The following is a 15,169-nucleotide window of genomic DNA, read 5'->3' as shown; positions in this document are numbered from 1 at the left end:
CCTCGATAAAACCACATGGTTACATTTTACACTTGTTTTTTGTAATGGCTGGAATAAACAAAAGATAATGTGTTCATTTGTGGGCTTTCGCATCGCTTGTAGGCAGATTTCGTCAGTGTGTGACAGAGCCAGTTTAGCTGTTGCCATCGTGTCCACTCTCTGTGATAAGTCAAGCCAACCGGCTACAGGTTGTTTCATCTTTATCGTATAGACATGAGCGTTCCATTGATCAATTCATACCTTGCTGTGAGTAGCAAGTGAGTAACATTTCTGTCTTTCTATATCTATATAAGCTACTTCTTGAAGAGCAAACATTTGTTTGATAAGGAGGCTTATCTCAAACAAGTTTATCATAACCTAATTGTACCTAAATACAGTAATTCTACCTTGTCTACTCTGAAAATAAACATCTTTTTAATAACCAAAATTCCTTGGTGTTTTTACAGTGAGGTGGTATTGTGGATATTAATATAACCTACTCTGAACTTAATGCCAGGGATTTCCATATACTGCATAGGAACTGGTGTCATGAAATCCTCATGGCTAAGTTACGGGAAAGTTGATTTATAACAGTTTAGACATGCTGTGTTTTGATATGTTCAAGGACACACAGACATTCACATAAGTGTCATAGACTACTACTGGTTGTACTAATGCTGAGTTTTTTGCAATCCAAAACCATAAAATACATTTTAAGTAAAGAAAATATGTTCTGATCTTACTAAAATGTGTTAAAGTAATATAAAACAAAGTATACACTCTTATAAAGGAAAAATCTTTCTACCTCTTTTTTCCCTTTCTTCCTCTTTCCCTTTCCGTCCTCTTTCTCATCAGAAGAATACATTAACCCCCATCTCACCCCTGAGGTTGTGACACTAATGCTGACAACTATGAATTGCTCTCGGACTTAATGCACAGCTCGTGGCGTAGAGCAATGTATTCACTTGGCTAAACATTATTATTTCATGCTTTCTCTTTCTGAATCTATATGGCCTTTTTAGCATATTGTAATAGTTAGCAATAAAGCTCAAGTATTGTGATCACGTGGGCTGCATTAATACAGAATGAGTGTGAAGCCCCTTAAAGAATTTGATTATTAAACTGTCCAAATCAAACAAACGTTTTACATAAAATAAGGACTGTTTGGCTAATTGATGTTTTTCATGTTCTTAGGATAAAGGAATGGGTTGACCAGATGCAAAAAGAGTTGATCACATTAACAGACACATCCAGTGGTATGGAAAACCTGATACAGGTAAGCATGTCTTTCTGTTTTTGTTTTTTTTAACTTTTTAACCATTGGATTTTAAAATTGAACTGCAATTCACCTCACTTTTTTTGTGTAAGGCAAGATAAACTTTAATTTAGCTGCAACTTTTATGCATACAGTGGAGCCTAAAACCTTCAGGGCATTATTTGAATGGGAGCAGTTGACTGACATTCAAGAACTAGCATTGCTAGGAGACAACTTCCATGGTGCGCTACTAACTGGGGCATGCCCCCCTTTTTCAACTAGCTCAGTTTGCATTTGTTAGATACCATTTGCAATTTAAGCTGTCTGCCCATTATAAATATTCAACATTTGGGGAGACCTTTGTGCTCTTAAGATGGTATTCCTCTCAGAAAGTGGAAGCTAACAAGCTAGGTTAACTAGCTTACAATTTGAAAGTAAATCTTAGTTGGCCTAGCTTGCTAAGTATGCTGGTTTCTGCCCATCCCAATTGACCAGTACCTACATAGTCTGACGGTACCAACTCTTTATACAGTTAGTAGGCTACATAGTAGTTGTTTAACAGTTTGATAAACTATTTTCTTAGCTCAAATACTTTTATTTCAGTTTGACTGTAAATAAAATCTATTGCAAAGGTTCAGTATTGACAAGAATTTACGTTTGTACTTCAAGTCCTTACTTTTCTTAATCTCTTTAACCTTCCTTGCACGACCTCAGCTGTCACGACACATCCCCAGACTATATAGGCCTCTAGTAGCCTCTCATTAGACATAAGCTGCATCATTCCATTCTGACAGCTCAATGTACATGCTCAGATAATATTGGCGTCACAACTATACAGTGATGGCCATAGTTCTTGCACATGTACAACCATACACAAAGCCACATCTGACAAAAGAGAAAAAGCTTTTGAGATTTACATTGAATGACATAATTTATCTGGCACTTTGCTCCCCGCTCCCTTTGAGAATATATCAGTCGGCTTCAAAAGTCCCATGGCATGGTGCTTTTTTGGATGCTTTATATAGGCTTTAGTGGTTACCTAATACTGTACTGAAGTCTCTGTCCCGAAATTCAACCTTGGTCAAGAATTACAGCCACTAGAGCCAGTCCCACAATGAGATTTTCTTAGGACGTGCCATTTCTGTGTCTGTTGCTATTGAGGAGGAGAGAAGGGGGTGCGGCCTTGACCAACTGCCACTTTGCTTGTTTGAAAGCCATAATGTCTCTCTCTTTCTCATGGAGCAGGCCAAATTCTCAGTGCGTGCAAAGCAGAGAAAGGAGAGGTAACCATGCCCCTTATGACATCATTAGGAGCAATTTTCTAGATGGGTCTGTCTGAGCGTTCATTTTCTTAAGTGCAAAGCAGGATACCCATGGCTCGGTTTTCACCTATCACCATATCTAGCCACTGGGGGACCTTAGGCAGGCTGTGGGAACGCATATTGATGTTAAAAAACCACAAAGTGAAAATTTCATGCTATGGGACCTTTTTAAAGCATCACTGAAATTGTTATAAGACATGTTTTATTTTTAAGCTGTGGCACATCTTGTCACCAGAAATTAAAATTAACATATCTGGCAATATTTTGTTAAACTGAAGCCTCTCAAACAATGGTTTGGGGAACACCCTTATCCAGACAAAATGTGGCCTACTGTACACAACATGCAATATTTAAAAGGGTGATGAAGCTTGCAATGTTGCGTATGCAGGGAATGTTAGACCCAAATACAGAGAGCAGACGGATGTTTTATTGCTTGCTGATTTATTTCATAAAAGAACAGGAAGTACATACCAAACTCCAGAAAGCAACAGACACAAATTCTAAAACCACAGAACAGGATCTCAAAAAAGTGGAACTCGGAGACAAAGGGTAGTCTCCATGCAGGAAAGCACTTAACAGAAACACACAACGGTCTGACAACAGACAAGGTGAACACATAGGCTAAATACACAAGGTAAATGAGAAAACAAGGAACAGGGGACAGTAGGTGTAGCATACCCTCCAAAAGATGGTCTGACGCTTTACTGATGATTTTAAGTTTATTGGGAAACCCCAAACCAACGTAAGAGCTGGTTACAAAAAGAAACAGACACAAACAATGCATTAGCTACATTACGATGTAGATTCAGAGCATTAGCGTTAGCATAGTTTAATACTAGCTTACAAGTTCGGCATTAGCCTATAAAACAACCGGCTAGAAACGGCTACAGTTATTCAAAACTACTTTAAACACCACTAACATTTAATTTTACAGTATTCTGATAAATAATAACCTTTTTCCTCTTTGAAGGGGTGCTATAAAACATTTTATATTTAACTTTGTGGCCGTTACTGTTACATATTTTTCTGTTACAAACAGCAGGAAGCTGTGCCAGTGGGTGATTTTCAGAATAAAAGCCCATTTTATACAGAACAGGAAGAAGACACAAAAAGCTATTTCTTCCATAAAGATAAAACACATACTGGGTTATTTACAGTAGGGCTGGGGAACAGCTGCAACACATTTGAAATGAACAGAGTTATCAAAAAGGCGGGAAAACACAGGAAGTAAAACTAGACAATACAGAAAACCAGACTGTCAAAATAAAACAGGAAACAGAGCAAAATACCAAACGGTAAAAACTACCAAAATAATACAAAACATTAAAACCATTACATGCAAGTTAAAAATGCATGTGGAGAAATTTGTCTTTTTGCTTGTGCTATTCACCCTGTAAACACCGTCTTATATTGTTAATGGTAAACTCAATTTTTAGACTTTAATGCACACAGTTGTGCTTTTTGTCACTTTGAATCGTATTTTCAACTAAAGACCCCAAATGCACAATATGGGTATATTCAGTTCCAACTGAATATACCCATAACTAAATGGAGATTAAATATATACATCCATCCATCTTCATGGAGATTAAATATACAAATTTTACGAAAAATCATCCAGTATAATTTTTGATAACGCAGTCCAAATCTAAAAGACAGGACTATTTCTCTTTAATATTGCGCTGGCACAAAAGCAAAATCCATTGGAAGCCTGGAGGATGAAGACAAATACGTGCACATGCCGCAGCTCTTTGGATGAATGTCGGACAATGAAATCCCTCTAGGCTCTAAATAATTGGCTGTTTGACATTTGTGTTCCTATTTTATTTTGCTGGAGCATATTCCATAGCACAGTAAATGGTCTAGTTGCATAACCTGACGTTGCAATTTAATCACTGCATGTATGTTTTTTTAGATCTTTTTTTTAATGTTTGTTTTTCAGTGAGGTCCAATGAAGAATAGAAGATGACCACTGACGCAGTTTAAAATTTGCATCCTCAGATTGTCTGTGGATAGAAAATATCTTAAGACTAAGAAAACTTGAGGAAGATCAGTTTTAGTTTTAGCAAAACACATGCATGCCACTCATAATTTTGTTTTCTGAACTTTATGTGAAAATGTTTGATTTGTAAAGCCAACCAGTGTTTTTTGGGTGGATTGAGATTTGTAAGCATTAGGCACATCCCCACACCTCATCATCATGCAGCCCCTTTGTTCTTTTAAACTGGACCGCTGCGAGGGCACAGTGAGGAAGCAGAGACAGGGTCCAGGAAAAGAATGCAGAGTCATCTGGCAAAAAAGTTCAGTTTGGCTCAAAGTCTGATACAACACAAAGCTACCACTAAATGGGCTTCTCAAGTATTAATTGATGTCTGAGAACCCTTTAAACTTGTTAATCTGTTACTCAAATTGGCCTTCCTGGGTTATATTACACCGCTACCTGAAAAATCGAATCTAAGTTTCGATCCTGGTAAGGCAGGTGTGTTTTCAGTCTGAATGACTGCTTACTGATGAAGACTTGACATCAAGGACATATATGTTTATTCAGTTTTAGTTCTGCTCATCTCTGACCCCTTCTCTTCTCTTCTGATTGTCTCAGATATATCAGAAACACAGATCTCACTTCAGCGTGGAGTCCAACAATCCAAGGGAACTGGTGGCAACAGCTGCCGGGAATATAGAGAAACTGCTGGCTAACCGCTCCCAAGCACTAAAGGTGAGTGTGATCTCCAAACACAAAAGGATTTTATGGCAAACCTCGCTTCTTAGGGATGTAGAGGAGTTTTGCTTTTTCTACTGCTTTACCAACTTGACCATTAAAAGCTGTTATTGTTTGTTTTGAGATAGGGACGCAAAATGCAAATTCTTGTTGGTTTGTAAGACCAAGCCCAGCGTCTCTCCTAGCAGAGCCCAAGGAAATGCACATCAGAATCAAATCTGTTTTACTACAGTTAGTCGGTTCAGCTTACACAGATACACATATCAGAGCGAAGGCGGCACTACATATTTGTGTCCCTGAAGAACCCACGCATCTAACAATAGTTCCGCATTACATTAGTCCCGTATAACATTAGTTAATTTGCACACAAGTTTGATTTAATACCATGCATTCTCCATGTAAATTCATGTACTGAACCATGACCCCTGTACCATTTCGGTTCAACCATTCCACCCCTAGCACACGACTTGCCTCCATGAGCAGGGTGGATGTGCGCATGTGCGTGTCATTCGGAAAACACAAGACAAAATGGGAGTGTTCTTGCAAAACAGAACATGGCAAAATAATCATTTTTTTCTTGATTGTACTATTTTCGTGATCGATGGGAGCCAAAATCGAAGTTTGATTAATTACACAGCGCTTATATAGAGTCTTAGTTGTTTGCATGTACTTACAGTACCCAAACACCCTTTCACTTCACATTAGTTCAAAAATAGCTGGCGCTCCCAGTCTTGATCAATCCGGCTCCAAGAACCATACATATTCAATTAAAGCCTGGCAGCCTGTTGCCATAGTTACATTATCATTGATTACCCCATCAATCCAGCCTTTTTTTATTTTTCTTACATCCCAATAATTGCCAGGGGATGAGGGATAATTAGTTTTTGGTGTAGTTGTGGCACACCTTGGGAAAGCTCAGTGAATTGATGGCACCAGAATAGAGATATTAAACTACAAGCTCTGTTCTTACATTTTATCAACACCATCTGCTGTTGTTTAGCTCTTTTTTACGAGTTTTTATGATCCAACAGCAAGGGAGGCAGGGATGATTTTCACATCATATGCTGATGTACTTTGTTCCTCTAAGAAAGTATGTTTACTTGTCACTGCATTAGCATTGAATAGATGTTCTGTGGTGGCGTGGTAGCTACTGGACCGTAAATGGTGTTCTGGATAATGAAGTGGAGTTGAGCCTGCATTATGGCCATCAATTTATGTAAGAGACCATAAATAGTTGCTATATTCACTTAGCTGAATCATGAATTGAAATGGAAACGGGCAAAGGACGAGTGCAGCATCTGTAATGTTTTTGACCCGACCTACACTAATCTAATCAATAATTTGCACAGGTTTCAATCTGTCCGCTAATGAATCCCTCCATTTGACTTACTCCCTTCAGTATCCTCGTTCTTTGGTTTCCTGTCATCTGACTTTCCTTCATTCCTTCCTCTTTTCTCACTCCATCCCTTGTTCCATTTGGAAGAGCTGATTACTCACAGCATGACGTGATCATGTAAAAGAGAGATTGAGAGGTTATAGCTTTCTGTCTGGAATAAATTTAATGGCCTGATGTGTATGAGAGAGAAATGATGATGAGTAGAGGGAGAGTGGTAGGAAGTCCATGAGTGCTCTAAGCCACACCTCCCATGAGGCAGCATACAAACAAGCCCCCCCATCCATTAAGATCTTGGCCTTGTAGTAAACAAGTCAACAGGCAGCACTCTCTTCTTGTGGTGTGGTACATTAAAAAAAGTTTCCACGTCCAGATACTACGTCCCTACTCTATCTGTAAAGTGTCTCGAGATAACTCTTGTTATGAATTGATAATATAATTAAAATTGAACTGAATTGAGAGACTGTTGCACAGAATTCTAGTTATTTTGTGATGAGATGCTGCTGCTAGCATTTTTAGACCCAGTTTTCGTAAACCTGCTCCCTCTACTGTAGAAGACATGTATTAATACATTGTGATCTCCATCATAAAAGGCAGCTTAACACTGTAGGAATAAATATTTGAATAACAACAATAAGTAAACCCCTTTGGCACAGAAGCAGCTAAAACATGGCATTATCAGCCACTTCACAAATACAGTAATTGCCTTTAGGCCCTTTTCACATGTAGATTAGGTGACATTTATACAGCGGTGTCCCAGTACGCAGTGGCAGTGAGTGAGCATGCATTTTACCAGAGCCCAGCACCTGTGTATTTCCTGCTTTGATAAATGTTTACCCTGCTGTTTTTACTTTACTTTTCCTGCCTGTGAACAAGTTTCTTTTTAATCTGGATTATCCACTACAGAAACATTTCTTCGACGCTTTTTAGGATTTTCCACCATAGCTTCCGCCACACTCCTAACTGATGCTCCATCTCTATGGTCTTTTCCCCCTTCCTGCCCCCTTTAGCATTGGCTTGTTTGACATAAAACACATCTTTCCGGTGCACCCGTGCGGGAAGGTTGCAACATACATCACAACTCCGGTACACTGTCAAATACAGAGACTTTCCTTTGGTGGTGATAGGCTTATTTGGCATTGTGTGAAGGGCTTAAATGTGACTGACTTTTATTTATTTGGAAAAGTCCTGCACTCAAACTTTAATATTAAGTCGGGACACATCATGCTTTTCCATTTAATGTAGGAAGACTGGACAAGGGGTATATTGGATGAAAACGTAAACTACGCCAGTATTGTCTAAACCAGTCTGGGTAACTTTCTGGAAATCCACTCTTACTTATGACATACTTTGTCTTTAATTTTTATGTTAACAAAGTTTCACTATTCATACAACAGCCAAGCATTTCTGCTTGTTTTTTTCTGAGACCTGACCTTTTGAATCTTCAGCATATCACATCTGTATATCTGTAGAATTAGGAAATCCCACCACAAAGTATTAAAGCTACTGTAAGACATCATGTCACAGCACTTTACAGCCCACTGAAGTTGTCTGTATTTCCACCCCTGCAGATGTACAGTTAAGGCTGTGTTGTGCTTGAAATAAGTAGGATAGACACCGCCTCACTGACTGGTGCCATTTCTCTTTACAATAGGGCAACTTGTCCCCTCTGGCTATGCTTTTTGTGTGTGTGTGTGTTTGTTTGAGCAATTGTCAAGAAATGCAATCCCATTAGAATGATGGCTACTGTCATTAACTTAATCAGGAGCCCACTTGGATTTGCGGTCCTTCAACCTGATATCTGCCCATCCTGTCACCTCAATGCAGCTGCTGCATTTGACATCGGTGCTCCCTCGACATGCAATCTCTCAAATACTTGCAGCTGTGGCTACTAAGACGGAGACAGAGCTTACATCACATCCAAGAAATGTATGGCACAGATCATGTTTTTATTATACTAACTCTAACTCTGTCTTGGGTTGTGTGTGCAAGACAAGAATCACACTTTTCAAAAATGTATTTCAACTGCTTTAATGCAAGATGTTAGCAATTGCAACTTTAACTTTAGAAAAAGTACACACAAGCATCAATGCAGCAGCCTTGCTACACTCATGTCATCAAACTCTTCCCATATTTAGCAAATTTGTGCATGTTCCATGTTTATTCCAAAACATAGATCAGTACTTTCATTTTAAGCATTTGTTTAAAGTATTACAAGTTCACTTATAGAGTCATAGCAATACAAGTAATCAGAGAGAGGAAAATGCTCACTTCCCTGGAAAAGTCATTAGCCAAAACAGGAAATAAAACACAGTATGGGAACTATCAACACATATAGTTTGACTAATCAGGAAAGTGAAAATATACTATATTTACTTCAGTGAAATTAAATAATTTATTAAAATGTCAGTTTATTAAAATAAAGATAAAAATGTATTTATTTAAAGTAACACCGAAAGTGTTAAGCTGTGCCCTTCAAAATAATATCATTTAAAATGCAATATAGATAATGTAGTACAGCCACCCCCATTACAAACCCCTTCATCTAACTTTGAGTCATGTCAGGGGGGAATAGAAGTATGCCCTCCTACTGTAGGAGATTAGCAATACAGTTATTTGTTATTATATTTCTGTGTTTATTTTCCTGTATTTTTATTATGGGCGGCTGTGGCTCAGTGGTAGAGCGGTCGTCTGCCAATCAGGTTGGTGGTTTGATCCATGGCCCTACTGTCCCATGTCAAATTGTCCCCAGGCAAGACACTGATCCCCAAGTTGCCCCCAATGTTGGCCAATGGTGTGTAAATGTGTGTGTGAGTGTTTATCTGATTAGCGGGTTGCACCTTGTACGGCAGCCTCGGCCACAGTGTATGAATGTGTGTGAATGGTGACTGTACTATGTAAAAGCGCTTTGAGTAGTTGTTAAGACTAGAAAAACGCAATATAACAGTCCATTTATCATCCTAATTAATGCTACTTTTTTAAATTGTGACTGCTATAACTGCTACTCTCTACTGTACAATATACAATATTTACACATACACCCAGACAACAGTAGAAGTGCAGAATAACCCTCAATTAGGAGTAACCAATGTCGGGCAACAACTTTACGCAACTACACTCTAGTCTAAAGTCTAAAAAAAAGTCTTCCAGTACGTGTAGGCCATTTGTTTGGTTTTGCTAAAATGTATTGCTCTGCTGGAGTGTTTACCTTCAGTGTAGCTGGAGGAATTGGTGCTCATTTTCTTCCATCCAGTAAATTATTTCACAAAGCCCAAGTGGAGTGTTTATATATCAGTGCACACTTTACGCTCTGCATACTGAAAGTTTTGTCTCCAATGTATCAAAGATGTCCAAGAAACGTTGATTTCTATACACCACGTACTGTATATATGTTCGTTGAGTTTGAGTGTGCACTGGTGGAACATTTGTTGCTGTTTAGTTCTACATAATGAGAATGGGGAATGGCACAGTTTTATTGATAATTATTCTGCTGTCTTCTTTTCTTTTTCAATTTTTTATGTATGAAAGGCTGTAAATGTATAGCTTTCTCTCCCTTATACAGTGTTTGTAACATCACTCCTCACCCGTCTGTTTCAACCAAAAGCGTGATCCGACTGACAAAATAATTTTGTTTCCAAGCTACTCATGGGCGATCAAAGAACTTGACTCTGTCATGTTGCGTCACCATATTCTGCAGTCAGTGTGCATTGTCCTCTTAGAAGGTTGTCAAACGAAACTGGAATTTCCAACAGGAAAGAAACCAACGCACTGCAGAGACAACAGCAACACTTTAACCCTGTGTGTGTGTGTGTGTGTGTGTGTGTGTGTGTGTGTGTGTGTGTGTGCGCGTGCGTGTGTGGCTTTTAAGCTGGTTTCTCCTTCAGACTGGCTTTTTCAGAGTAAATGGATTATGAAACATTATGACATGTTGTTCTTGTTATGTTGTCCTTCTGTACACATAGAACTGTGCGTGTGTGTGGTCTCCTAGATCTCATTGATACATTAGAAGATGATGAAGAAGAAGGTCAGATTCTATAGGCGGCTCCTGTCATATCTTAATTTCACTCCTGAAGAAACTATGGAGATAAGTCCCTGAACCTTTGCAGACACCCAGGCTCCACTTGGAGCCATCCTGGAGATCTCTATGCTCACACACGCAAGTGCAATCACCTTTTCCTAACTTTTCAACCTTTCTGAGCCTTTGTTCACAACCCTAAATTCATCAATCTCCATCTCCGTTCTTGTCACATAGTATTTAATTTATCCTGTTCTGTGTCTTTTTTATTTCATTCCTTCCTCCAACCCTGTCCTTACATCCTCATTGCTCATACAGTAACTCCCTCTTAACTTCCCTTCCCATAACTTCACCCTGACTCTCTGTCACTCCGGATTCCCATTTTGCTATTTTTGTCTTGCCCCAAGATCGTCTTTTCTCCCTTTCTGTCTTTTCTTATTTCTTCCCCTTTTGTGTGTGTGTGTGTGTGTGTGTGTGTGTGTCTGTGTGGCAGAGTTTGAATATGGATGATCATTTTTTCTTAAAGTAAGACAATGTTTTGCTTTAAAATCTGATCCCTCTCTCCGTCTTGTCTGTTGTCTCTATCTTCAACGTCTCTTTCCTCTTCGGGCCTTTCTATCCAGAGATGTAATGCTTTTATAGTGTGTTAAAAATAAACCAGCATGTTTGTTTATTTTTTTACCATATCTAACCATTTACCAAACATGTAAGCAACTAGAAATTGCTTATTTAATACTTTATTTCTTCTAAAATCATAATCGTCTTGCTTCAGTCTGTTTTTTACGAGATTGTATTTGCGCCTCTTTCCACTTAAATTCCAGAAATTAGTAGTTCACACCTACCTGCGCTGGCGCCTTTTCTTACACTAAAGACCCCATTTAGACCTGACTTTACCAAGCAATTTGTGATTATGCTATTTGTATAAGGAAAAAAAAAGAATATTAATTCAATGTTTAAATGCACACAGAATGCATTGTGATCTGAATGTGATGTGATCAGCCAGCCCACATGTGGAAGTAAAAGGAAAAAACTTTTAGTTAAGATAAGATAAGATAATTTGTTTATTAGTCCCCAATGGGGAAATTACTGCACTACACTCTGTGTACACACTTTTTTTGTTAGTACTCACACACAGGCCTGAAATACACACACATGCTCAGGACCTATACATGCACTATACATGGAGAGATGTCAGAGTGAGTGGGCTGCCAGCTGAACCAGCGCCCTGAGCGGTCGGGGGGGTACGGTGCCTTGCTCAAGGGCACCTGGCAGTGCCCAGGAGGTGAACTGGCATCTCTCCAGCCACCAATCCACGCTCCCAACTTTTTGGGTCCATACGGGGATTTGAACCAGTGACCCTCCGGTTCCCAACCCAACTCCCTATGGACTGAGCTACTGCCACCCCCAAGTTAGCAAGTTACTAAGTCTCCCCTCACAAAAAGGGATTTGAAAAGGAATGACGCAAATCCATTATGAATAAACGTCAATGACTGACTGACTTAATCATAGAAACTGACCGAAGTGCTCACCACACTGTTTTCCTCCTCCAATCTGTATCCGTCTCTTTGTATGTCTGCGACTCAGATCCTCCTCCTCCGTTGTACTACAAGGTCAAGGTAACTTTATTATTCCCAAGGGGCAATTGTTTGTACAGCCAGCAGACAGACATGAGGACATTACACACAATAATACAGCAAAACATGAGATACTGACAGTCTAAAACACAATATTAAATAAAATACAAACACTTTGTTGGAGTAGATGTGGGAGAGAGTGGGGAAGTTTATGCCTGCAATCTTGCTACGTGTCTTGACGATAGTCTCTAGTCATTTTTTGACTACGCTCCAACTGCCCCCTTCATTACATCCATCCTGAGCTCACATGTAGCTGTGGCCTGATGATTAATATTGAATCAACTCACACATATGGCACATACACTCAAGACAGCTTTAGTCCATTTGTTCATTACATTGACCTGGGCTTTTTATAACCCGCTTTGACAGTAGATTTTTCTGATATCCAAGCCACCTCCGACTCCTCTGCTTCTGTTCTTATCAATTATTAAACCGTTCCTCTTAACCAATCCAATTTGTAGGGGGCCTGTGGTTAACCACCCCCAGTGGAATAGGCCATTTCTCTTCCAATGGTGACACGGGCAGAGATCTCCAGATATTTTCATTTATAATAAAAAAGGAGCAATATGTTTGAGAGAAAGCTATGCCAATTGAGTGAGGTATTTTTACTCCTTTCTAAATCTGGAAAAAAAAAATTTCAACGAAAAGGTGACCGTATCAGGCTGATTACTAAATTGAAATAATTTGCATCTAAATATAATTTTTAACCTCATTAAATTGAGTGTCTTAATTTAAGATATTTTTCACAGCGTAACAAATCAGCGAATAATGGGACCTCACAGAAAACACTGATACAAAAAGTAATTGAGTAAATGAGTTAGATCTGAACTAAAGTTATAATCATAAAATATAGTCATGAACTCAAAACCCTATTTTGGATTCTGTTTATTGTCTGCATATTCCTGCAATAGCCAGTCAGTGCAATTATATCAGTAATTATGTCTGTATATTAGTTTTTACTGGTGGGGGGGAACTCTACCATTCAGATTACCTAAAAGCCACCCTGTGTTTCAACTGGTCAAACACCTAATGATGTATACAGGCAAAGATAGCCCTCTGGGCTAATGTGTGCTAACTAATGTAGCCGAGGGGAATCTGAACCAGCGTAAACCAAGACCAAGACCAATATTAACTGCAGCACACACAGGATCACTTCTTCCATTTTTACCCTTCACGATAAAAGCCAAACTTAAATTTACTCAGAACGTTTCACTCACAATATGCCAAGGTCATTTTTTTTTCTGACACTAGATATGAAACAATAGCCAGTAAATTGCTGTGACCTGGGAATTCACCACTTCTAAGCAGAAGGCAAAAGATAATGTTATATCGGAGTCTGACTGAGGAAGGTCTCTCTTCCTCGGGGCAGCTGCCTCTGTCTCAATCAGACTCACCCTGGGTTTGGTTTTGCACCGCCTGTACCCGTCATTGACATCTTCACAGAGCAGACAGGACGACATGACTTAACGAATGATTTGAACTCAAATATTCGACTTTTAAGATGGAGCCCTATTAGCAACGTAACCATCTATGCTGCGTCCTGCTGTTGTGTGTTACTTTCATCACTGATCTTGATAAATGAAGTTTACTTCTGACTCACTTTTAATTTGCTTTACATGTTAGTGCAGTTGTTTCAATTTTAAATGATTACATAAGTATTGGCACATTCTTAGTATCACCATGTAAATGTAAAATCCTTACAATCTTTGCTTTTGACATTAAAAAGCCAAGGGGAAATTGCACTAGTATCTGATAGCTTGTCTTAAGGTGTCCTGCAGATTAAAATCACAGACAAAGAGTAAGAAAAAAAAAGAGTGAGGTTCTTTGTGACGTTTTTCTGAAGTAAAGCAAAAGAAAAACAAATTGACCATCCAAGAGTGAATGGGAAAGCATAAGGGTAAGATACAATGCAGGACTACAACAGACAGCTGAGGACTGGGCCATTTGAATATTGATTGGTGTGGGTTATTTCAGGCCTGGGAATGCATTAGCGCTTTGGCAGCAGATCCAAAAAGGCTTTGGCTAGCCATCAGAATATGAGCCAGAATTGGTGGCTTTAAAAAAAAAAACTAAAATAATGGTTGTTTTCCAACCTTGTGAGTGGGCTGTTTGCATTGGCATAGGGGGGAAGGTTTAAGTTGAGCCTTAATTTCTGAGGTGGAAGATGGGCTGTTCTACAATGGGAAGATAATGAACAAAACGTTGCCGGTCTCTTGTGTCGCCATCGCATGGGAGCTTTTGCTTTCCACAGTGCATGGACCACAGATGCAGCAGGTAACCATGACACCCTGGTTGCTAAGCAGCATGGGCATCATAAACAGATTCCTTACTCCGAAAAAGAATCACTTCTCATTTTCTCTTTCTCCCGCTCACTCTCTCGCCCACTTTTCCACTCTGGGCAAACAAAATGTGAAAACTTTCATTCATGCATGCTTTAAACACTCTAGTAGCATACATGTTCATTAAACTGTCAAAAAAGGATAAGAGCAAGAGCTTGAGTTTTTGAATAGAGCTCTTTTAACTGTTGTTATGTAGTGGTGCATAATTACAGAGGAATCACTGAGCTCCAGTGTCTGGAAGTGCGTTATTAAAGCAACACTGGATGACATGCTGTTAGTCATTAGACACTGCTGTTAAAGTCCTAATCACAGAGTAGGCACACAGTCACACACACACACACACACACACACACACACACACACACACACACAAGGCTCACACGTTATTTTTGTAGGATAATGTCTCCAATTCCCCCATGAGTGCATATCCACTCAAACATCATATGCCATAATAATTTCCATAATGTTTTATTTCTGATGGCATTCAGAAGAGAGCCCGTTATTCAATTAGTC

At 39.1% G+C, this 15,169-nt stretch overlaps 1 protein-coding gene across 6 annotated transcripts in view; it reads left to right on the top strand.

Annotated features, from left to right (window-relative positions):
* cacna2d1a (calcium channel, voltage-dependent, alpha 2/delta subunit 1a) overlaps positions 1 to 15,169 on the top strand; it is an 86,884-nt gene that overhangs the window by 16,497 nt on the left and 55,218 nt on the right. For all 6 annotated transcript variants that reach the window (XM_034863429.1, XM_034863427.1, XM_034863432.1 and 3 more), the window contains exons 2-3: positions 1,174 to 1,255; positions 5,156 to 5,272. In XM_034863429.1, the coding sequence (XP_034719320.1) occupies positions 1,174 to 1,255; positions 5,156 to 5,272 (199 nt within the window). The remainder of the gene's footprint in view (positions 1 to 1,173; positions 1,256 to 5,155; positions 5,273 to 15,169) is intronic.

The sequence above is a fragment of the Etheostoma cragini genome, chromosome 23 (genome assembly GCF_013103735.1).
Source record: "Etheostoma cragini isolate CJK2018 chromosome 23, CSU_Ecrag_1.0, whole genome shotgun sequence".
Classification (NCBI taxonomy): domain Eukaryota; kingdom Metazoa; phylum Chordata; class Actinopteri; order Perciformes; family Percidae; genus Etheostoma; species Etheostoma cragini.
Note: the sequence above shows the minus strand (reverse complement) of the source record. Positions and strands in the feature narration are given on the sequence as shown.